We start from the raw sequence: 26,130 nt of genomic DNA on the forward strand, positions 1-26,130 counted from the left end.
TCACAGAGTTGTGACCCCCAGCAAAGCACCAGTTTTGGAAAACCTTCCATTAATATGAATACTGGGTGGTGCTAGGCACCCTAGCAGACTGTAGTGTCTCTACCTCTGCGTCTGGCAGTCCTTGTCTGGATAGATGGCTCCATTCAACAGCCAAACCCAGAGTTGGAGCTGTGCCGGGTTCGGGTGCCACAATAATCCCCCCGCTTAGCTCAGGATAGTTCAAGATCCAAATACCCCGCAGCCTGAATGGAGCCAGTGCAGCATCCATGCACTTGGAAAATGTGCGGGGCACCAGCGAGAGGCCAAACGGCAGAATGCAGAATTCGTACGTGCTGCCTTGAAAGGCAAATGGGGACAGGCGTCTTTCAGGTCGATCGATGTGAACCAGTCGCCCGGCTGGACGGACTGGAGGATATGCTGTGTGGTCAACATGTTGAACTTCCTTTGTTTGAGGAACGTGTTGAGGACCCTGAGGTCCGGAATAGGTTGGAAACCACCGTCCCTCTTGGGTACCAGGAAGTACCTGGAGTAGAACCCGCTGAGGGCATCGCTTGGATTTACCAAGTGCATGCTGGTCCAACAGTGGTAGAGAGCACACCCTTGAAGGGTGTAGGCCTTAAGCGGAATTGCAGAGCGTAACTGTGTCTCATAGTCGTCAGCGCCCAGGAGTCCTGGGTGCAGCCTTGCCATGGGTCGTGTCCAGCGGTCAGTCTGGTTGTGAGGGGGGAAGGTGGCAGCTGGAGCCCCTCAGGGGCAGTCTCCCTTGGGCTTGGGAGGGGGCACATCTTTTTTAGGCCCCGGCCTCAGTCTTCAGCTGGAGAACCGGTTACCCCTGGCCGGTGGTGGTCACTTGTCGTCAGCTTTTCTTCTGCCAGTTTGCTTGGCCTGAGGTGGAGGGCGGCGTTCAGGCCTAGCTGCCCCAGCAGACTGGAAAGGCCAACTAGGGCGCTGGCGATAGGCAGGAAGGTGTGAGAACTTTGAAGCGACCACCGTGGCCTTGTGGGACCTCTCAAGGCTCACATCCACAGTCGCTCCAAATGCCTGCCCTGGTGTTATTAGGGCATCCAGTAATGCAGCCTTCTCTGTCTCCACCACTTTGGCCTGGGTCAGCCAAAGATGTCGACGGGCAGCCACCAGCACCGCCAGAGACCTCCCTGATGACTGACCTAACTCCCGCATCAGGTCAGTCATCACTCCTGTCACCGCGTGAAGCTCCACCGTATCTGTCTCCGTTGCCCGCTCATGCAGTCTTGCTGCTAACTGCGACTGGTAGAGCACCAAGATGGACATGGCTTCGCTGCTCTCCCCGACAACGCCGCTGAAGCATATGCTTTCTTCAGCACTGTGTCAGTTGTCCTGCATGGAATGGAAGGGCAGGTAGGGTCTTTATCCCCCCTGGTGAAGGTGGACCCTTGCACCAACACAGTGACCGTGTCCCCGATGGGAGGGAACGTGCCCAGGCCAGCTTCTTGGGCTCTGGTGGTGTGCAGCAGGAACTCTTCTGTTCTGGAGACAGAGGGAGCAGACACTGGGTGGTTCCAGGCAGTGCGAACCAGCTCCAAAAAGTCCTCACAAAGAGGAATAGCATGTTATGTAGGGTGCCCTCTTTGCTTGAGGAAGCAATTCCCCTTTCCATCCTGCTCCACAGGCCAGGGAACATCAGTGGCAGCAGCTGCTCACTGCATCAGGGCACGGAACTCCTCCCTCTGAGAGGTACGCAGGAGGGTCGGTGTGGAGCCCCGGCTGTGGCCTGCTTGACCGAAGTGACGAGGTCGGAACAGTCCGACCTTGAGGCAATAAAGGTGAGCTCACCGGGGCTTGGGGTTTTGATGGGGCTGGAGACGGACAGCAGGAGTGGAGGAGCTGGGGCTGCCTGATAGCAGAGGGCAGTCTATCCTGAGCCTGCAGCAAGGACTCAAGCATGGCCTGCTGGGCTCTCACAGTCTGAGCCAGCTCTTCAAAGCGCCTCTCCGCAGAGCTCTGGTGTTTCTCCAGGGATGCAGAAGAGCTCTGACGTTTCTCCGGTGACGTTTCTCCGGTGACGTTTCTCCGGGGACGCAGAAAGCCCAGTGAACGCCCCCTCGAACGGTGCCATCAAGGCGGTGTCAACTGCGATTCCATGGAGCATTTACGTCTCCCTACTGGTGGTGGGGTAGGAGAGGGTGAAGCAGGGGTATGGGGGAGCTCCCTTGCCACTGTAGCAGGCGGGGTTCCGGAGGTCCTTTGAGAAGGGTGCTGGGCTGCAGCAGACAGTACCCTTCCATGCCCCGAGGAATGGGAATCCGATGGGGAGAGGGCTGCCCTCCTGCGCCTGGTTCTATTAGTGAACCGGCGACAAGGAAAGCAGTTCGACTCTCCTGTCAGCACCTTGGCTGCATGAGCTGGTCCCAAGCACCGGGCCCAGCGAGTGTGCCCATCCTTCTTTGGGAGCTTGGCTGCACCCTGGTCACACTGGTGAAACCCAGTGGAGGACACTGCAGAGCGCACTGACATGAGAGCATGGTGTGGGTGCCGAGCATTAAGCGTCGGTGCCGAGTAACTGTCAGCGTCGGTGACCGTAGTCGGTGCCAAGGTAGGGATGCGCTAATCAGCGTCAGTGTCGGCGGCGAGGAAGAGCACAGTCAGTGCTGAGCTGTTGTGGTCAGCGCCGAGAGAGTCAATCAGCGTCGGAACGCCGAGCTGGATGGTAGCTGGAGCCGAGTCAATCGGTGTCGGGGTCGGCGCTGCGTGACAGCGGGGTCACCCAACAGCAGCTGCCACAATAGCTCATGCGATCAAGCATAGTAAGTACTACCACGAGATAAGAAAGAGAAAGAAAAGCTTAGCACCAATCTCTTTAGAAGGGTCAGTATAATCTATCTGAGGAGCCTAAGGCAACTAGCAATCTCAATATACTCATAAAATGTAGAATCTTACCGTAGCAATCAGTTTTGCAGGCTAGAGACTCGATCCTGAGTGTTTTCGCCATGCAAAAAAGCCAAATTACAGCAAAAGGAAAGCGCAAAGCGATCCTAGTGTTGTCTCAGTGAGGTGAGAGAGAAAATGGCGATATGCTACTGTGAGGACGTCCCACTTAAGCAGGTGGTGGGAGGGACTTCCCTCTCACAACAGGGTCCTGATATGGCAACTTTTTTTGTATGTGCTCAGTGACTGACGGGTCAGAGAGGCTCTTCCCATTCGGTAATGGTTGTCATTCCACTTGAAAGAACATAAGAACATAAGAACATAAGAAAGTTTACAAACGAGAGGAGGCAATTCGGCCCATCTTGCTCGTTTGGTTGTTAGTAGCTTATTGATCCCAAAATCTCATCAAGCAGCTTCTTGAAGGATCCCAGGGTGTCAGCTTCAACAACATTACTGGGGAGTTGATTCCAGACCCTCACAATTCTCTGTGTAAAAAAGTGCCTCCTATTTTCTGTTCTGAATGCCCCTTTGTCTAAACTCCATTTGTGACCCCTGGTCCTTGTTTCTTTTTTCAGGCTGAAAAAGTCCCTTGGGTCAACACTGTCAATACCTTTTAGAATTTTGAATGCTTGAATTAGGTCGCCACGTAGTCTTCTTTGTTCAAGACTGAACAGATTCAATTCTTTTAGCCTGTCTGCATATGACATGCCTTTTAAGCCCGGAATAATTCTGGTCGCTCTTCTTTGCACTCTTTCTAGAGCAGCAATATATTTTTTATAGCGAGGTGACCAGAACTGCACACAATATTCAAGATGAGGTCTTACTAGTGCATTGTACAGTTTTAACATTACTTCCCTTGATTTAAATTCAACACTTTTCACAATGTATCCGAGCATCCTGTTAGCCTTTTTTATAGCTTCCCCACATTGTCTAGATGAAGACATTTCTGAGTCAACAAAATCTTTTTCATAGATTCCTTCTCCAATTTCAGTATCTCCCATATGATATTTATAATGTACATTTTTATTTCCTGCATGCAGTACCTTACACTTTTCTCTATTAAATGTCATTTGCCATGTGTCTGCCCAGTTCTGAATCTTGTCTAGATCATTTTGAATGACCTTTGCTGCTGCAACAGTGTTTGCCACTCCTCCTACTTTTGTGTCGTCTGCAAATTTAACAAGTTTGCTTACTATACCAGAATCTAAATCATTAATGTAGATTAGGAATAGCAGAGGACCTAATACTGATCCCTGTGGTACACCACTGGTTACCACACTCCATTCTGAGGTTTTTCCTCTAATCAGTACTTTCTGTTTTCTACATGTTAACCACTCCCTAATCCATGTACATGCGTTTCCTTGAATCCCAACTGCGTTCAGTTTGAGAATTAATCTTTTGTGCAGGACTTTGTCAAAAGCTTTCTGGAAATCTAAATAAACCATGTCATATGCTTTGCAATTATCCATTATCGATGTTGCATCCTCAAAAAAATCAAGCAAGTTAGTTAGACACGATCTCCCTTTCCTAAAACCATGTTGACTGTCTCCCAGGACCCTGTTACCATATAGGTAATTTTCCATTTTGGATCTTATTATAGTTTCCATAAGTTTGCATATAATAGAAGTCAGGCTTACTGGTCTGTAGTTACCTGGTTCAGTTTTGTTTCCCTTTTTGTGGATCGGTATTACGTTTGCAATTTTCCAGTCTGTCGGTACCACCCCTGTGTCAAGAGACTGCTGCATGATCTTGGTTAGCGGTTTGTAAATTACTTCTTTCATTTATTTGAGTACTACTGGGAGGATCTCATCCAGCCCAGGGGATTTGTTTATTTTAAGAGCTCCTAGTCCCTTTAACACTTCTGCCTCAGTTATGCTAAAGTTATTTAAAACTGGATAGGAACTGGATGACATGTGGGGCATGTTGTCAGTATCTTCCTTTGTAAAAACTTGTGAAAAGTAATCATTTAATATATTTGCTATTTTTTTTTTCTTCATCTACGATTTTGCCATTTGTATCTCTTAAACATTTAATCTCCTCTTTGAATGTTCTCTTGCTGTTGTAATATTGGAAAAACATTTTGGAATTGGTTTTAGCTCCCTTAGCAATGTTCATTTCTATTTCTCTCTTGGCCTTTCTAACTTCCTTTTTGACTTGCGTTTGCAGTTCTGTGTACTCTTTCTGCGTACTTTCTTTTTGGTCCTTTTTTAATGCTCTGTAAAGTGCCTTTTTTCGCTGAATATTTTTTTTAATTGATCTATTAAACCATTTTGGCAATTTAGTTTTACATTTAGATTTGTCTACTTTAGGGATATAATTGTTTTGCGCCTCTAGTACTACATTTTTGAAGAACAACCATCCTTCTTCTGTGGGTGTTTTCTCTATTTTACTCCAATCTACTTCTGTTAGTCTCTGTTTCATACCTTCATAGTTTGCTTTTCTAAAATTGTAAACCTTAGCTTTAGTCATTACTTTTGGGGTTTTAAAAAACACTTCAAATGAGACCATGTTGTGGTCTGAGTTTGCCAGTGGTTCTCTGACCTCTGTTTTAGTTATTCTGTCTTCGTTATTTGAAAAGACTAAATCAAGGCATGCCTCCCCTCTAGTCGGTGCCTTGACAAATTGTGTTAGGAAGCAGTCATTTGTCATTTCCACCATTTCTATTTCATCCTTCGCGCTACCCACCGGGTTTTCCCATTTTATTTGGGGGAAGTTGAAATCCCCCATTAGTATGGCTTCTCCTTTGCTACACGCATTTCTAATGTCATTGTATAACAGATTATTGTGCTCACCGTCTGAATCTGGCAGTCTATAGCATGCTCCTATTATTATGCCCTTTGAATTTTTGTCCGTTATTCTGACCCATATTGATTCGGTTTTATTTTCTTTGTCCAGGTTTAACACCTGGGCTTCAAGACTGTTTCTTATATATAGCGCTACCCCTCCTCCTCTTCTGTCCTGCCTGTCTTTCCTATACAGTGTATACCCACAAATATTATATTCGTCCCCATCACTCTCAGACAACCAAGTTTCTGTAACACCTATCACATCATAGTTACCTGTTAGTGCAGTAGCTTCAAGTTCTAGAATTTTGTTTCTGATACTTCTAGCATTTAGATAAATACATTTAATGGTTGTCTTACCTGAGTTGTTGTTCTTGTTTTGATGCGGTCTCCCTTCTGTTTTTTTGTTGATTTCTCCCCCCTTCCTTTCTAGTTTAAATGCTTCTGAACCTGCTCGAGGATCTTTTCTCCGAGTAGACTGGTTCCCTTGTTATTTAAATGCAGTCCATCCCGTCTATACAGATAGTCCTCGTTGTAGAATGTGGTCCAATGATCAAGATAGGTGAAGCCTTCCCGTGTGCACCACGTCTTCAGCCATGCGTTTTGATTAATTATTTCCAGCTGTCCATATGGTCCTTTGCAAGGTGCCGGTAGTATACCAGAAAATACCACAGTTTTGGTTTTCTCTTTTAATTTCCTTCCTAGCTCTCTGAATTTGTTTTGCAGGGATTTTGGTCTGTCTCTTCCAATGTTGTTTGTACCGATGTGGACGACTACTACCGGGTCGTCTCCTGTTCGTTCTAGGAGCCTGTTCACATTCTCAGTGATGTGCTTGACCGAGGCTCCCGGAAGGCAGCACACTGTTGTAGTAAGGGGGTCCAAACTGTGAATTGAACTTGCTGTGTTTCTCAATATGGAGTCCCCAACAATCATGACCTCCCTTCTTTTTGCTGTCTGGTCACCACTGTCAATGGGATCCTGGATGTTGTTCCTTTCATTCTCTTGTTGTTGGTTCTGCTCATCAAAATTCTGAAGTGACTCAAATCTGTTGGTTGTTTAGATTTTTGGTGGTTGTGTTTGACGAAGTTTCTTTTTTTCCCTGCTTCTGCCTACCTGAACCCAGCTGTTCTGACCTTCTATCTCCCTGGTGGCTTTCAGTCTGTTAGGGGTGATGCAGACTTCCATGAATTGTGGGCGTGCCTGTTCCTCAAGATCCTGTTGCTGACTCATTTCTTCCAGCTCCATTTCTAGCATACTTACTAGTTTATGGAAAAGGGAACATGCTCTTGTGAAATGTATGTAATATTATTGCATACAGCCACTAACACAGTAAATTAACGAGTTATGTGAGAGGCTTAACTAAAGAGTTAATTTGTTTTTTGTTTACCAACCCCTGTATTTGCAAAAGACATAAGGAGCAAACTGTCGGAGAAAACTGAAAACCAAGTGGCATATGTGGTGAGCAGACAGTGAGCGCATTACTGACTGCAGCTAGATTCTCAATGGATACTTGGAGCAGAACAGCTGTCTCTGAGTTGGCGCGTGCGTGTTCTCCGCATGCGCAGTGTTCCTCCTTTCTCCGGTAACCAGGCTGTGTTGGCAACAGCAGCAGTGCATTCCAAATAGCTCGTGTAGAATCTCAATATAGACACATTTTGACTTAGTTTTTTTTGCCAGACCCATGACATATATTCAAAAATAAATAAAGTCCTTTTACATCATTGCAGTTTTGTAATAAGGAGGGTATTTATTGCTGTGTTTTTTAAGACGCTGACCTTGTGCTGAATGTCACCTGGAGGATCGAGTTATTGGTACGGTAAGATGTCGGTGTATTACCATTATGATAGGACAGTAGTGGACATGATTTCAGCTTTACATTTAAACAAGGGAGTTTAAAATAAATAAATAACATTGGTGTGCATTGCAAGATTCATCGACTGTCTTTTGATTTAATTATTTTGTGGGTTTTTTTGTATTTAGTTCTATATTATCATTATGGTGCAGTCAGCGAGGTTTGCAGTATCTGGTAATAATCTGATCATGTATAAAGATGTTTTAGCAATACATCTTTATTTAAGTGTTTTATATTTGTTCTATTATAACTAGATTACTAGCAACTAGATTAGAAACGTGTTTATCTACTGTGCACATTATTTTACTGTTCAGAAACCTGGCATGTATTATTACAATTATAATTATCATTACTATTAATATTGCTATTGTTATTAGTAATAGTAGTTTTCCAAAATATTTATTTTAGTCAGGCAAAAGAATACGCTTTAATGTTGGCAGTACATACTGCATGTTTATCCTTGAGGTTTCCATACTGGAAATCAGCATCTGCACGAAGGATAATAGGCATATTTGTTCCTTCTTAAAATACCCTTGGTTGGTGCATGCATTATATATATATATATATATATATATATATATATATATATATATATATATATATATAATAATATATATATATATAATATATATATATATAATTTTTTTATTATAAAAATAATAATTAGGTTAATTATTTTTCATAAACAATGCAACTCGGAACGTATTGCGCATTGTTATATTTGTAATTCCATTGTAATTAGAAACGATTGATCGCCTGTACTGCTTGTGCTACTGTACGTTTGGAAATAAGCCGCTGTCTGGGCTGTGAAAAACCTGCTGACACATTCAGACTGCTTTTGTGTTTCACAGAGCTGACGATATCTATTTCGCATGGGCAAGCTCTTTTTTTCTCTTTTTTAAAAAAAAAAAATGTAAATCTGATGTCTTAAATTTGGCAACTTATTGCATTGATTTTATGATGGTGAAAATGTTATTGTAACGCTACCGGATGCAATGTAATCTTACAGCTGACATTAATAAGATAATGCAGTTTTGTGCTACTGGGTTGAAACGGCAATCCAAACAGTACTGCATAGAATAATTAAGAAACCATTATTCTGTCTATTGTATCACCGAAGTGCTGGTCTGCATGTGTTTATTTGGATTCTAACAGTAAAAACAAATAAATAAATACATGTCACCTATGTATCACATTACAAGTAAAGCACCCGATTTGTAATTTGAGAGGTTAGCGCAAGAAATCAGATATATTTACACTTCGTCCTACAAAGGAAAAATTAGGAAACCCATAAGGCAGATGTAAATTACCAAGGGATTTTTATAGGCGCAAAGGAAGCTACTTTGATTGCTAATGGCTGTACAAATATATACCTACCAATTTCACTTAATGTCAAATTTAAATAGTCCTTAAGACCAAATACTTACTGACAGTAGAATTTTGTGCTGATTGGAGTTACTCAGAATATTAAAATAATAAAAAATCACCAAAAACACAAAAAAAAACAACCCTGTAATTGTTCATCATAGCTCAAATTTAGAAGCTTGTGCAGCAATTTATTTAAAAACTGGCAGATTGTGACTTTTTGACCCTGTGTTGAAAGGTAAAGCTTGTGAAATTGTGGCCCTGTCCATACTACATAACCGATCTCGAGAACTGTACTCACAAACATATTCATTAATCCAGCTCAAAGCGTCCACTATGGAGGGTTATTTGTGTCAAAACTATCCAGCAATTAATTTGTCAATTAGTTTGTCAATTCATGAATTGGTCCATTTGCCCAGCAATTCGTCCATAAATTTGTCAATTCATACAGTAATTCATAATAATTCATTAATTAAATTGTCAATTAATTATACGAAAGGCCATAAGGACTTTAGTGTGAAGTGTTTGCTCGGCGCTTGACTTGCAAATTTCCAATCAACCAGACAAACTTCCCTACAAACTTCCCAACAAACAAACTTCCAACTGTCAATCTTGCACTGTGCCGAAAACACTGCACCCTTTCTAGCCAATGGGAGCACACACTAATATTTTAACCAATAAAAATCCAAGCTTACTCAAAACTGATTCAGTCAATAATATTGCACTTTATTAGAAATAGTGTTTCAAAAAATATTCTATTTAGCAAGATACTTGACTCCTCTGATTATCAGTGTAGAGTTCCGTTTTTTCCGTTGCTATTTTCAGAGCACTGTCCCATTTGGTGGAGCATGCCAGTAACACTGGTTACTTTAGAAATACATAACATTACAACATAAAATATTATTAAGACACAGCAATGTAGTACAGTAAACAAACTACCGGTAGCTACTTGGACAAATTAGGTAAAAAAAAAGGTACTGTTCATCTGTATATTTGTTAAAAAATGACTTCACAAATAATTAACATACACAAAAATAGTAATAAAATATACACAAAAATAATAATAAAATATATCTGATATGATATAGCTTTTACATGTCCCGCTACCCGCTTCTGAAAGCTGTCAATAGATATGATCATCAATGACACGTGTGATCAGCAGTAACTGTATTTACTGCGCATGCACCACGGAACAGGACAGTGCTCAGAAAATAGCATTTTTCATAATAATTACGTATTGTTATAATTTGCTAATGTTCCTGTTTTCTTCAAAAGGCCTTGGGCAAATGTGAAATCTACTTCAAAAGTTTGATGCATTTTTTTAACATGATGAAAACCAGCAACATTTCGTACACCTCCATTAACTCTCCATAGAATTTTTTTGCCGAGCTCTCTCCACAAAGCTTTGTGCGCAGTGAGACGGAAGTCTCCATTGAAAATCAGCAGTCGAGTACCTTGTTAAGTAGAATATCTTTTGAAACACCCTTTCTAATAAAGTGCAATATTATTGGCTGAAACAGTTTTGAGTGAGGCTGGATTTTCATTGGTTAAAATATTAGTGTGTGCTCCCATTGGCTAGAAAGAGTGCAGTGTTTTCAGCACAGTGCAAGATTGACAGTTGGAAGTTTGTTTGTAGGGAAGTTTGCAGGGAAGTTCCCCTGGTTGATTGGAAATCTGTAGGTCAAGCGCCGAGCAAACGCTTCACACTAAAGTCTGTATAGCCTTTCGTATTAATGAATTGACGAATTAATGAATTATTAGATGAATTAACAAATAAGTTTGTGAATTACTGTATAAATGGACAAATTGCTGGACAAATGGACCAATTCATGAACTGAAAAACAAACTGACAAATGAATTGACAAATTAATGGCTGAATAGTTTTGGCACAAATGGCGCTCCCTCTTTTAATCATGTGACGCCCCTTTAAACAAATTGAGCTGATTCTGTTTCATAATTAAACTCAGAAAAAGCTGTTAATTACAAAACAATCGTTGTTTTTACCTTCATATTTTGCGTGAGCCTAAGTCTGGTCCCTGTAATTTTATTTCAACCAGAGCTAACAAATGACGCGAATCATCCCCGATCCTCCTTTTAACTTGCATTTCATTTTTGCAGTCGCCTAATTTAACGCTGTGCTTTTGTTATTTTCCCCACTAGTTTAACAGAGATGTCCGGACAGATTTTTTTTTTTAAACATAAAAATGAATACCCAGTGTGGAGTGTAGACTGACAGCAAGTCCTTCTGGAGCCTGTTATGAGTATTTAGCGAAACATATCACAAAGCATGGGATATTGCGATCTGATTTAGAACCGGACTCGATACTACACCATGAGGTGGTCCCGAGTCTGGTTCTCGAGTGAGGTATTAAACGCTGTGTAGTGTGGCCGCCAACCGTATTTAGTACTTTTAAGTTTTAAATGCATACTATGGTTTAAATGCATAGTATGGACAGGGCCTTAGCTGAAAACACAAATTCCCTTCCCCCCTCTGCCCCATGGACAGATGTTCATGCAACAGTGCTACATATGTCACAATTCTGCATTAGCCTAAATCCAAGAATAGCAATTCTACTGAACATTACTCAGATGTTGGAAACAGGAAACAATTGTGGTGTAATAATTACAGAATCTTTCACAGATAACACAGATGTTTAAAGACCAATATGTTTTTTTCATTATTAATTGAGCCATGCCTACATGAATCTATTTCATTAACCTGATTGCTAGTTAGCTGGATGTATCTGCAGTTGACAATTAATCCCTTGTTCTTGTTAAATAATTCAGTTGAATAAATTGCCATAAATAAATAACTGCACATGCTGCTATAAAATGGTAATGAAAAAGAAGTTTCCAGGGCAGGGATTGTGTCCTTGCCCAGTTTCATGGACATGAACAATTGATTAACAATGTTTTTTATGTATTTTTTTTTATATATGTATATATAGGTCTTAACTGGATAACCAAGGAGGAGTTAACATCATGGAGATTGTTACTCATTTCATTAATGATACAATTCAGTTCTACACATGGAGCCTTACCATAGCAGGTAATTAAAAATGTTCATGGGTTTGTTAAAGATTTGATCTAGGAGTGTTGATCTAATAAAGTTACAGTATCTATGTGTTGTTTAAATGCAAACAAAAGCTTAAATGTTTCAAATAAAAATTCCCCAGACAAAATATAATGTGAGTCAATAAGGACAAAGGTCCTGATATATATATATATATATATATATATATATATATATATATATATATATATATATATATATATATATATATATATATATATATATATATATAGTGAGAAAGTGTAGTTCGGGGAAAACGCAGGACCACACCTCCCAGAAGGACACGGGATGAAAAGCCCTAATTTGATTATTATTTTATTGTTACTTATCACCTGCACCTTGCTATTATTGTAAAATAGAGCCAGGTGCAGGGTATTAAAGGAGAGCAGTCAGTCTGCTCAGGGCTGCTGCTGTGTGGAGACACCGATTGATAGTGTGTTCAGTTGTAGCAAAAGATACTGTGTGAAGCCTTTTTACTTGGTCTTGAAAAACTGTGGTTTTGTATGATTTGTCAGGTAAACAGCTTAGCTGTCCCACAAGTGAGTCAGGGAACCTACAAATGTTTAGTAAGAGCTCCGAAGGAGCTAGGTGTTTTGCTTCGTTTTTGTTTATTTTGTTAATTATATATAATTTTTTTAATCAAATTCTGGTTAATATCAATGACCTGCCATACATCCGATTTCCACCTCTCTTAATATCACTTTTGAAAATGTACATGCAAGTAATTTTCTGTACAGGAATGAAATGTTTACACTTGGGATGTAATGATGACTAATGTCACAATATGATACATATCGCAATATACAGGTTGTGATACGATATATACAATACTTGTGATGGCCCTGATGATGCATAATAAGATCAATGGATCATTTAATGATAGACCATTTTGTTAAAAGACAAAAACAATTATGAGTTCGGGAGAGTATATATTCGTACAAACTATAAACACCCTTATTATTCATTCAAAAACCACAATGTTGTGCTTTTGATCTTGTATCACTGTGCAAACCACACATATACATATTCTTTATAGTATTGTTTCTGTTTCACCTCTCATAAAGGAAAGATTATTGTTGTTCATATTTGGCTTTACTTGCATATCTGCAGTTTTGTGCCAAGTGTTTTGAATGTAATATTTAGATCTGACTCTAAAGCTATGTAACTGAGAGCCATTATTTATATGCTCATTTTTTATATTACTTGGGCATGTCACTTCAGCAAGGTCTTAAGAATGTAATATTTCTCTGTTTCATCTTGTTCGTTTCACATTTCACAAGCTCAAATTTCACTTTAACTGCTCAAGTTTCTGAATTACGTCTCACGCCATCTTGCTGTGTGATAAACTATTATTCACTAAAATATGAAGGCAAAAATAATAAGCTTGATATTATTTACTGTATATACATTTTGAAGGGTTTACTTCTCTTGAAGAAAAACGAAGTTTACACTGCTTCTCTTTGTATTTTTCTGTTTCCCAGACAAGCGGGTGGAGAAGTGGCCCCTAATGCAGTCCCCTCTACCCACGCTAGCAATAAGCTCTCTCTACCTTTTCTTCATCTGGCTGGGTCCAAAGTATATGCAGAGCAGGGAGCCGTTTCAGCTGCGCTCCACGCTCATCATCTATAACTTTGGGATGGTGATACTCAATTTGTTCATCTTTAAAGAGGTAGGATTACTTCATTGTACACTATGAAATCAAAGTATTATTATTATTATTATTATTATTATTATTATTATTATTATTATTATTATTATCAGAGATGATTTTAATTATTTATGACTACAAATGAACTTACCTTTTGAAAAGGCTTATAATGAAAAACAGTAGGTCAATGAGGGTTTTTTTTAAAGAATCTTGTCTTGAAATATTGCTCTTAAAGTGTGGCTATGCATTCAATACAGTATCGTGGCACCCACAGCCTCCATCTGTTCTCATTCGCGTTAGTGAACCACACCAGCATCTCTTCAACAAATGCATTTGGAAATACAGTATTTTGGGGGGGATGCATACCGGAAGTGTAAACAACCCAACAGAACCATCACTCAGTGCTATGTATTTAAAATGTTTAGTGTTGGATCCTGCAAGCCATTTACAAACAGGTTTAGGGTATAATCCAATTGTGAACAGTGACGCACACTTTGGGGAGACTATCCACTTGGATGCTTTAGCTCAGCCTCGAGTAACTGAAGAATCCCTTAGGCTGCTAAACCTGGAACTTTAAATAAAATAAAAAAGAATAGTAATTGACATAGTCTGCTTGTGTTTTATTTGTGTTCATTCTAAACCTGGACCACTTGGGTGAAAAGGTGATCCCTCTTTCCTATTTTTGTTTTGCTTCCTGAGCTTTAACACATTTTGTAACTGCTGCAGTGGTAGAAGGAGGGTAACTGTTTGACTATTAGAATGACAGTTTTGACAGGCAAGTGAGTTTTGTTTTTTTAACTATACAAAATATTTTTTTAACTCTAATGTGCCATGGTGCAAGGATTCAAGAATTGGGTTAATTTTACCAGGAATCAAAAAATTATTCTGTCATGTTCTTATGAGCCAAGTGCAAGTAGGTTAAGCATACTGCCCTGCATGTGTACTATTTACGTACTGTACGTGCAGAAAATATTTCACTTTCAGTAACAGGTGTGTGATTAGGTTTGGCGATGGTAAACTTTGTTCTGTTTTTGTTTTAGCTCTTTCTTGCTGCAAGAGCAGCTGGATACAGCTACATTTGTCAGCCAGTGAGTTACTCTGAAGATGTTAATGAAGTTAGGGTAAGTATTCTTTTGGCCTGTTAGTGGTTGCTGTCCAATGTCCTGAACAACATTGCTAATACCAGTCTTAAGAATTAAAGAAGATCTGCAACCCAGCACATTGAAACTTAAACCTCTTGTATACTGAAAATCAAAAGAAACGTGTCACTTATATTTGAGCATCAAAAAAAAAAAACATATCACTTATATTTGGATACAATTCACTAGATGTGATCGAAAAATGACAAACTCTGTTTTAGAGCAGGTGCAGTGACTTTTTGTAGTGCTGATTAACAATTGACATCAGGAAGATGCTGCAAAATGATCTGTCGATCTTGGGCAGGTGTTGAGACTCTTGGTCGCAGTTTGTGGCCTGTCATTGACAGTGTGTGTCTGGTTATACCGTCTTGCCAGGTTTGACATTGCTGGCTGTGAGCACCCAAGACAACAAGATACAGTAGGCTGTCTTAGTCCAGCCTCCAATATGCCGATTGCACGAAGGCGCTTTTCTTTTGACAAACGTGGCTTATTGTTTTTTTCTGTGATTTTCTTTATTGGTTTTATTCATGAAATCACTCCATATCCAGTGTCCAATCAACTGTCTCACTAATTAGGTGATTAAGTGCGTATGGTTCAGTCATAGTCACTTAAGAGTGTCATTGTCAAGGATGAATGATTGAGTGATTAAAAAGAAACCAAAAACATTTTGTCAATGTCCATCATATATATATATATATATATATATATATATATTGCCTTGCAAAAGTATTCAGACCCCACACATTAATATTTGGTAGATTTGCTCCAGGTTGTTCAGGTTGGTTGGACGATGCTTGTGGACTGCAATTTTCAAATAGTGCCACAGATTCTCAATGGGATTGAGATCAGGACTTTGACTGGGCCACTGTAGGACATTCACCTTTTTCTTCTTGAGCCACTCCAATGTTGCTTTGGCCTTGTGTTTGGGATCATTGCCCTGCTGAAAGGTGAATTTCCTCCCAAGCTTCAGTTTTTTAGCAGACTGAAGCAGATTCTCTTGCAGTATTTTCCTGTATTTTGCTCCATCCATTCTTCCTTCAATTGTAACAAGATGCCCAGTCCCTGCTGATGAGAAGCATCCCCACAGTATGATGCTGCCACCACCACACTTCACTGTAGGGATGGTGTGTCTTGAGGCATGGGCAGTGAAAGGTTTGCGCCACACGTATCGCTTTGAGTTTTGGCCAAAAAGCTCTATCTTGGTCTCATCTGACCACAAAACATTTTCCCACATCGCAGCTGCGTCATTCTTATGCTTTCTTGCAAACTCCAGACGTGCTTTCAGATGGTACTTTTTGAGTAACGGCTTTTTTCTCGCCACCCTCCCATACAGGCCAGTGTTATGCAGAGCTCTTGATATGGTTGACTGGTGCACCATTACTCCACTCCCAGCCACTGAACTCTGTAGCTCCTTCAAATTGATTGTTGGCTTCTCTGTGGCTTCTCTCACAAGTCTTGATGTACAGCCCTCAACACACTTTTTAAGACAAGTAAAATAGATTCTGTGTGCTGGAAATATGTAGTAAAAAGCAGGCTGTTTATTTTACCTTGATTTTTACTTAACAATTTACAAAAGCTCTATTTAGTTTTTTATATTAAATAAAAAAAGGAAAAATAGTTAAACCATTTAATTTGCAGTTGTAAATGTTTAAGTAGAACCTTAATGCCTGATGAAAAAAGGCATATAGAAGGGTTAAATATATAAGCAACTTGCCTGAATCAGTGGTACCCATGAAAACAGTGAATAAAAAATAAAACATTTGCCTTTTCTGTGCAATAAAAAATGTCCCTGACTCACAGGCTTTCCAAGAGACCTGGAGAAAACATACTATAGGGCCATATTTATAAAGCATTGACCTTTTTTTTCTTATTAGAAAACAACACATTAGAAGTTGTAGTGTCAGATACATCTTTCATGTGCTAATTAACAGTCCCTATAGGCAGTTCAGATGTTTATTTTTGATTTTGGTTGAAAATGTACATTTTTTATGGCTTACATTACCAGTCCATATTCCGATAACAGCTTTGTCGCAAGATACATTTTCATTCCATACATGTAATATAGTAAACTAGTTTTGTTTGATTAACTTTGACAAAAAAATTAACCGGTATTTTAAAATTTTTCCATTCAAGGGTGAAATTGACCTTTATGCTTTAAATTTATGCCATTGAGAAATGTCTTATTTACCAAAACCCCTTTATCATGTTCAACATGCAACAAAACCATGGTTACCAACATGCTAATTGAAATAATGTTTGGTCACAGCAGAGCTATACGTATAGATAAAGATCCTCAAATAAACTGTGTATTACACAGACTTCTATAGCATACATTTACAGGTAAAAATAATGTGCACAGAACAAAACTGGAGATAGTTGAACAGAACTAACTTGCACTTATTATTCAGAGTCTGAGGTCCGCCCCTCTCCTGCTTCAGCACAGCTGAACTCAGAGTCACGGCAAGGTAAGGCAGACGGGCCCGCTGCGTCCTGCCGCGGAGACTGCAGCCGTTGGCCAGTGTATTGTGCACAATATTCATTAAGTGTTTTCCTCTTCCGCCCCATTTTCAAATCAAACTAGTAACTGTCACTGTATACCTATAGCAAAAGCTTACCTACACCTTAACCTGCTGATTTCAAAGTAGGCGCTTAGAATGACAGGCGCTGTAGCTGGCAAATGAAAGTGCACAGGGTGCAGGTCTTGATGATTGATAGTCATTTAAACAAACGAGAGCATTATAGCGCTGCTTCAGTCAACAAGATCTGTCAGAACAAGAAATGACTGACAGTGAAACTACAGTAGCCTATTGAGGGACCACTGAGTTCACTGACAGCATATCTAGCCGTTTAGAGTGGAACGGAGAAGTATAAAAACTACAAAAACTAGAGATGATTTATAAATGATTATTTTCAGTAAGAAAAAAAAATAGCCAGTTGTTTTACTGATTACGATTGAAAGTAACAAGCCTAACTATAACTAAATGTTTTGGTTTTTTTTGTTACTATTTTGTTATCATTTTATTTTTTAGTTATAGTTACTATTAACGGATATGATTTATGTTCGTTAATAGACATTTTTGTTATTGTTACAGTTAACTAAAAAAACATTGCAGTGGAGCCATGCTTACGGCTTTGAAGGTCACTAATGCATTCAATACCATCAGCCTGAGGGTTACACAGTCTTATTTTACAGAGCAGTCTGTATCGGCCTTTCTTAAATTGCTTCACAGAACATGTGATGAAATACTGGGCTTTACTAAAAGCTATTTACACCAAAAAAAAAAAAAATAATTGAAAGGAAAACCATTAATAATTCTAAATTGGACATTAAATAACTTAAGCCCTTAAATTAACTGACAAGCCCCTTAAATTGAATAATTAGTTCATTTTGTTATTTGGTATGTTTTTCCTTTCAGTAAAAACTGTGGTGATGACAATTTGGCGCTTTCAGCTAATTGTGTCCTTCAGAGGAGGCCAGATCCTGTGGCAGGCTTGTTAATCCCAGTGTCCTTTCACTGCCGGCAGACCCTGTCCTCATAAATCTGGAACGATGCTGATGAAATATGGAACTGTTAAAATAATTTGTACAGATTTTCCAGTTGTTTGGAAGTTTACCTACCAAAAGAATCCTTAAATATGAATACTGAATGTGTTTGCAGTTCAGATGCACTATAACTATGGATAACACTCCAAATTTTTACATTATTATAAACTGCAATAAATAAATATCTTAATTGTACTACTTATGAAAACATTACTGATTCTACAGTTTATCCCTGCCTTTTATATATTTTTTAATTTTGTTATGATGTACAGCACATCAAAACTACACAAAAGGCTGTAACTGCATCTCGGCATCACTCATGTGGTTTATCACACGAACAGAACCCTGCGATGAAATTAGAGTTTCGGTCTACATTATACCAAGCTTTTCCCAACATTTTTTGTAGTTGGTTACCTTTCCTTACCACGCTATTATAATGTGTTAGTACCTGTTTCTATGCATTTGCAATGCTCTACCACAGTAAACTTATTAAGGAGCTTCCAGCAACTCCTGATCTGGTTTACCTCAGTCAGGAGTCAGCAAGGGCAGTGCTTCATGAAGAGGACACATTCAACATCATAATGCACTTACCAGAGTCTAAAAGATGGGGAAAAAATCCTGCTGTTGAACCCCAAGACTGTTGTGGACAGCACAATAGATAGATTCTGCTCTGTACTGTACTTCACAATCTGCTTACTGTCAAGCTCCTAATGTCCACAGAGCTTACGGGGTCATTAGACCTCCTTATCTCCAGGTTACAATTGTAGCTTTATTCCATATGGCTTGTGAGTTCTTCTAGCAGCTTTTTAGTCTGAAGGGTTGGGAAATAAACTTTATATCTGGTGTATTTCACCTAATCTGAATTTCAGTTAAAAGGCTGTAAGCAGTATGTAGAAATACAAACCCTAAATGGCACTAAACTGTGCAATCAAAAATATCATGTGCCCCCGCATACAATCTGCATTGATTTTTACATTTTTCTAAAAGTTTAATCATTTATTGTATCATGATGAACTGTAAATAACTGTAATTGAATGCTGTGCTGTAGGTGACAATCAATGTGACATTTTGAATAAATACAAAAGTATAATGTAAAGATGACAATGCTATAAATAATACTTTTCTCACTGAAAAAGTGCATGAAAGCTTAAGCAGTAAACCTAAACAAAGAGTATTTTATTCAACTAAATCTGCAGCCTTAATTTGGAGATTATTTATACAGTGACACCAACAAGTATTAACACAGTGTAGTAGCAGATACTAAATTAATAATTTCACTCACTGAAGGAAACTAGTTACTAGATTATTAAATCCTTAGGTAACCTTCGAGGATAATGCATATTTTTTACAATTGTGCTTATTATATTTTATTTAGTACGTTGTTGCAAGAAACTTTATTATTCTGTTTGAAGTAGGCAACACTATTAAATATGTTGCCCACAAATTCATAATGAATTCTGGCTGAATGCTACAGAAATAACACCTGAATATCATATGCACTTCCTCTGAGTTCTGATTTGATTCATTTTGAATTCAGTCCTGTTAATTCATGTGGATTTAATTACCTGTATTCATTCCATGTTGCTTTGGAACAAATTATGTTGTAGTTAGATTTTTTATATAGACAGGCTTAGTTGGGTCTTCTGTAGACCTGATTTTAAACTGTGACATGAGGATGTAGGTGGTTTAACATGTCTAAAGTTGCTGTTGGTGCACAGAGATGTCTAAATCTCTACATGAGGTTACAATTGGATTTAGATGTCTAAAAATAAATGTGATTTTCATTGGCTTAGCGCTGTAGTCCTCCTCTATCTAAGCTGCATACTTGTTTTTTTATTGTAGGCAAATTAATAGGAAGTGATGTATTCTGTCTGTTTTTGACATTTAGACGTGTGCACCTGACCTGCTTCAGAAGAAAGGATAGGTGGGAGACAGTATTAGCAAAAGTAAAGGCAGTGTTTGAGGTTAAACAAATGGAGTGACACAATCCCATCACGTACAGATGGAGCCTTTATTATGAAATATTTTTCTTTCAAGCGCCAGTTTCTAGTCTTTATAAAAAATAAAAAATAATCCACAAAAAGATGAGCAAGTAATGCTGTCTTTTAGCTTATATAATGCCACTAAACACAGTTCACTTACATGCATTACATACCAATCACCTCTTGCGATAGCCTACAGAAATTGAATATTTATAGGTCTTCTAGTTTAACAAAAAATAAAAATGGCCGTCATTGTGTGCAAGTTCTCCCTTACTCAGATGAATTGCACTGCTTTTTGGATGCAGTTTGAACATTAAAACAATAATACATCACCCTGCTCTTGCAAAGTAAACGCATTCAGCCTCAGAACCTTGGAGGACTGGGCTTGGGCCAGCACGAATTACCTCTGACATAGTTTAAAAAAAAAAAAAAAATGTTATAAGGTAATTTCAATGTTGAAGGATGTGATTGCAATTACCGTACAGAATTACAAACATTTCCAATTATATTTTTCAGATATATGGCCCTAGGGGAAATATAGGGATTAAGAAGGAAAAAAAGGTTTGACTATTGTACATATGCTTCTGTAGGAAGTTGTTGTTATACAATATTACAATTTGTATATGTTTCCCTATGTTACAGTGACAACACGTGTGCCCAACAGGAAGGCAATTTGAACTTCCGGCAGTAACTGATGTTTTTATTTTTTTATAATGAAACATACCTGAATTGTCACATCAGCCTTTCTTTTTCACAGTTTTGCTTAATCGTGTTTGTCTGTCACACTCTACAGGGTGAATAGGATAACTGGCTTCATTGCACAAATCTTCACCTAACATTTATCATACACTCTTAGCCTCATATAGACGCTTCAAATTGATTTGGCTACATTCTGTTACATTTATACAAATATTTTAACCAGTACATGCACTCTTTCACGTTCTTTTGCGATTTCTGAGGACCCTCTGGTTACAGATAATTTTATTCATTGAGGACAGTAACTGGATATGTTCATTTACAGGAGGGAGTGAAAAAGTAGGATAAATATTTGTCCAGCAGAAGGTGTAGGCTACATAAAATCATAGACCATAATGTAGTTTACTTATAAATTGAAACACATTTTGTAGCTTGTGTGGGAGGAACAAAAAAACATTACAATCTAATGAAATAAAAATAAAATCTACTTTTATATCTCTAGTAGGTAAATCCAACCTGTGTAGCAAAACTAGTGGAATCAAGTTTTGTTATCCAATCAGTTCACTGACATTGTTTTACTAAGTAGCATGACTGTGCACTGGTTTCTCTCCTGCCAGTTGATTTGATATCACTTATTGGTCGTTGATATTTTTTTCATAACTTTTCAAGATTCTGTTATGTGTGTTCTCAGTCATTCTTTAATTGTTGTTTTTGATTAGATCATTATTTACCAGACTTGGTAACTATTCCAGCAAAAACGCCTTTCAGATGCTTCTAAAACAAAGAGTGCATTTCTGAAGTTATGACTTGGGGAGTGCAGTTTTCTAGTTGAAGAGATGGCCAGAATTGCAGTTGCACACCACTAATTATAATTTATGTTTTGCTGGAAATAAGCGTATTAAACAATCAAGCAGAAGCAAGAACTGACAATGAGTGAGAACACACATGATATTAAATGGGTGTGAAATTACAGAGTACACGTTTATGCCATTATGTTTGATAACCTTTTATTTGATTCTGTTTTGCTGTATACAGTACTGTGAACATGTGTGACTGATCCATTCTGCCTGCCTCACAGATAGCAGGTGCTCTGTGGTGGTACTATGTCTCAAAGGGAATTGAGTATTTGGACACCGTGTTTTTCATCCTGCGAAAGAAATTTAACCAGGTCAGCTTCCTCCATGTCTACCACCATTGCACGATGTTCACTCTCTGGTGGATTGGAATCAAGTGGGTGGCTGGAGGACAATGTGAGTACAGAGAGCAGCGCTGACTGCACAGAGGGAAGGGGATTCTCCAGGGGTTATAGAGGTTGTTCTCTGATTAAAATGGGAGGTAGGTCAACTTCAAACAAAATCAGCCAAGCACAGGCTGAAGCAGAATAACATTTTTTTTTTTTTTAAATCCAGATCCAGATGAACCCAAACTATTAGTAAAATCAAATCTCTGCAAATACCAAATGGTTATTTAGTTAATTAAAGTATACTGTAATAATTTGCAAGTGCAATTTGAGATCACTAGGTGCAGTGTAAGTGTAAGATGTCGGTATCAGATTTACAACAGTTGCTTTTGGAATAGTTTTCTACAGCTGCAGTTCAAATACTGCAGTCAAGTCGTTTTTATTGTGCAGCAATAAAAAAGCAGACCCAAACACAGCCTTTAGATACTTATGTGCCTTGCCTATTTTTTTTTTTTTTCAAAGCTTAGTATAACAAGAATCCAGGTACTGCTGTTAGTTTTACACTAGTTATTTTAGTATTTACAGTTATTAAACAGATTGTATGTTAATGGTAGGAAATCTCACAAGCTTATAGGCTATGATGCTCTGTAAACCCTAACCTTCTTGAACTCACCACGAGAAGATGTAGTAATACCCGTGTACAACAATAAAAAACTAAGGGGAAATACAACTTTATTTTAAGGAACTACTTTCCCCCAGAGGAAGAATAAAAAAACGTCATCAAAATAAAAACTAAAACATAAATAAAATGCACATCCCATATCTCCATTGACTTATAATCACAGTCGGGTATTCTTTCCTGTAAAATATTTAAAAACCTGAAATGTTGCATTGAGGAACTATATTTGCAAAATGAAGTAAAATAATCAGAAACAAAATGTAATCTGTGGACCTGTCATAAAAGGTAACTGCAGTTTGCCGTTTCTTACAGCTTTCTTTGGAGCCCACATGAATGCTTCTATCCACATCATCATGTATTTATATTATGGACTGGCAGCATTTGGCCCACAAATCCAGAAATACCTATGGTGGAAAAAATACCTAACTATAATACAAATGGTAAGTGAAGCATTCATACTTATTACAAATTTATCCCCACTGTTGGACTGTTTGCAATTAAGTTGTTTCTACTGTATTTGTATATGTGACAGGGCGAAAGCCCTTAATGTAAAATAGTGTGTGGCAGGGGTGGCGTTAAATCTGTCCCTGCCAACAATCACAGGTGTGGCCATTCTCCAATTAGGTAATTGAGTGCTAATTGGGGAGTGGTCGGCTGTATAAAAGGGGAGAAATCCTTTGTTTGGTGGAGGTGTTTGGAAGTGAGTTTGTGTTGGATTGTTGACAAATAGTGTAGTAAAGGCAAATGCCCAGCCTACAGTTAAATCTTTTTTTTTTTTAACCTTTTATTTTGGCCCTCATGCTGTTTGTCTTGATTATTTGTGATAATAAATTTGCACACTAGTGCTTAAACTGCAGCTTTCTTGACTTTGAGTCTTTAGGGGGCATGTCAGAAAGTTGGCAGAGCCTAAGTTCTTAAAGAAGAGCTTTTTTCTTATTATTTTTTCAGATTCAATTCCACGTCACCATTGGCCACACAGCCCTCTCTCTCTACATAGACTGCCATTTCCCCAAGTGGATGCACTGGGCCCTGATTGCCTATGCTGTCACCTTCATTGTCCTCTTCGCTAACTTCTACTACCAGACCTACCGGTACCCCACGAAGGAGACGTCCTCCAAAGCAGGAAAGGTGGCTGTGAATGGGGCCGTGTCCGTGACAAATGGGGTGAGCAAGCCAGAGAGTAAACTTGTGGAGAATGGGAGGAAGAAGAAAAAGGGAAAAGCAAAGCGGGAATGAGATGAATAAGCAGGCATTATTGAAACAAATGGGTTTAGAAATGAGGAAGCCTCCAATTTTGAGAAGTGAATGACAAACGCTTTAAGCAAGCTATCTGAAGAGATTGTTCTTCAGCGTGTTGCAAAGCTGTTAAATGGGGGTAATGTGTTTGTAATCTAAACCGTTTATTGCCCCGTTATATGTAGATGTCATTAATCATTATTTATAAATGCTCCATGAATATTTGCCATTTAAAAAAATATACTGGTAACTTTATTAAACATGACAAATACACATGGGTGCAGAAACAGTAATATATTATGATCAAAAACCATATCATGGAATAAGAAATTAGTCAAAAATGTATGTGCACATTCAAAGTTGTAAGGCTGGCCTGCTTGCAGCTGGAGGCATCCAGTTACAGCAGCCTGGATTAGATGTCAGGTGTAACATCTCAAGCATTCCTATGTGTTTATTATTATTGTTATTATTATTTTTTGAATCACGGTTATGCTGAAGCCGACCATAGATCTGTGTTTCAGCGGGGCTGGGGCTGATCTCCATTAAGCAATGAGGCACCTTTCCAATTTCAGTCCCATTTGACAAGAGGGGGGAGAGATGCACGATAGATTGTTAATCCTTTTTGTCCTGGGTATCTCACAGCAGCCCAGTAACACCAACTACTGAGACAACCAGGTCTGGTCTATAATTGCACAGATTATGGTTTGGTTGTAACCATTATTAATGAGCCATTTTAACACTCTTTTTCAGATACCGCCTCTCTTAACACTTTGTTACTCTTCTAGTTTTAAAGTACAATTTATTTATTCAAATGGTTACTGATTATATGCAATATTCCAGCACATCATTGGTGCATTCTATGGCACAGTTTTATGTTTTGTGTGTATATAAAAAAAGTCTTGTGAGTAACATATTAATCAACAGAATTACAATCCTTTTGTTATAAGCTTGCAGAAAAGACTAAAAAAGAAGAAAGATTATAGATGACATTTGAAACGGGGCCATCTGTGTTGATGACAGCAAGCTTAAAGGGAGATCATTATCATGTTACCCAAGCCTAGTTAAAGAAGTGTATGCACCGATCCTAAATAGAATATCTGGTGCTTTTAACAGCAGCTTTCCTATTTGGAAAAGTACTATAAAATATGGTACATGCATATTTATTTCCAAATATAGGGCAAATGTTAATACCTTTGAAATTCCCTTAACACTATTTTAGTAACTAAACAGCACAACAGTAGATTATGTTACTGGTACATTGTTTTGATGAACCAGTTAAAAAAAAAAAAAAAAAAAAAAAAAAAAGGTTATTGGAAAATGTTACTTTTCAGACAACTGCAAAAAAATATAATTATCAAACTAGCACTGAACAGCAGAATTGTACCTTTTTGTTCAAAGAAAAAGCTGGTATATACGCTTTGCTTGGAAACTACAACATTTTAAACATTAAGAGTCTACTGATGTTTTGCTTTTTATACTATGACATGTAAATCAATGTAATTTCTAACTTGGTTGTTATGCATGCAGTAATTACTGGACAGACTCACTGGGGTGTATTGTTAATGCAGTGCAGCATTTTGCATGTACATTTTGAGCATTGTTTTTGAAACACAGTTCACAGAGAGGTATTCTGAAGGAATTGTAAACCTCTGAAAGCAAGTTTATTCAGTTTAGATAATTTCTCATTGACCAAAGCATGATTGAAAACCCTATGTGCAGATGGTACAATACTCTTCAGCAAGTACTAGGCACTGTGTCTATATATTTAATGATAGTTCAAACTGAACAAGCTTATGGCATACTTCATTATATCAAAGAAAACTGTCTACATACAGGTCTCTATTACCTCAAGTCAATGGATACCTAAAACAGTTACAGACAGTGATTAAGATAGCAAATTCATCTGAATTAATTAAGAACACTGTTTTGGATAAATGTTCTCTTTCAGAGGCAGTGCCAGCTTCATCTTGCACAATAGAATGCCACCCTCAGTGCCCTCACAATATTACCAGATATTTAAATATACTGTTTTAGACAGTTTTCACATTT

General features: G+C 38.5%; 1 protein-coding gene across 2 annotated transcripts; it reads left to right on the forward strand.

Moving 5' to 3' along the window:
- The first annotated feature begins 7,257 nt into the window (after nt 1–7,257).
- On the forward strand, nt 7,258–24,147 carry LOC121317389 (elongation of very long chain fatty acids protein 4-like). 2 transcript variants are annotated; one of them, XM_041253266.1, is made up of 7 exons: nt 7,258–7,503; nt 11,853–11,953; nt 13,459–13,646; nt 14,666–14,746; nt 22,065–22,236; nt 23,158–23,285; nt 23,794–24,147. In XM_041253266.1, the coding sequence occupies exons 2-7, from the start codon at nt 11,887–11,889 to the stop codon at nt 24,079–24,081; spliced, it is 924 nt and encodes a 307-aa protein (XP_041109200.1). In that variant the 5' UTR covers nt 7,258–7,503; nt 11,853–11,886; the 3' UTR covers nt 24,082–24,147. The 2 variants fall into 2 exon arrangements, with proteins under 2 accessions (XP_041109200.1, XP_041109199.1); XM_041253265.1 differs by having other exon boundaries at nt 7,258–7,498.
- The last annotated feature ends 1,983 nt before the right edge of the window (nt 24,148–26,130 follow it).

This window comes from Polyodon spathula, chromosome 6, assembly GCF_017654505.1.
Source record: "Polyodon spathula isolate WHYD16114869_AA chromosome 6, ASM1765450v1, whole genome shotgun sequence".
Lineage (NCBI taxonomy): Eukaryota > Metazoa > Chordata > Actinopteri > Acipenseriformes > Polyodontidae > Polyodon > Polyodon spathula.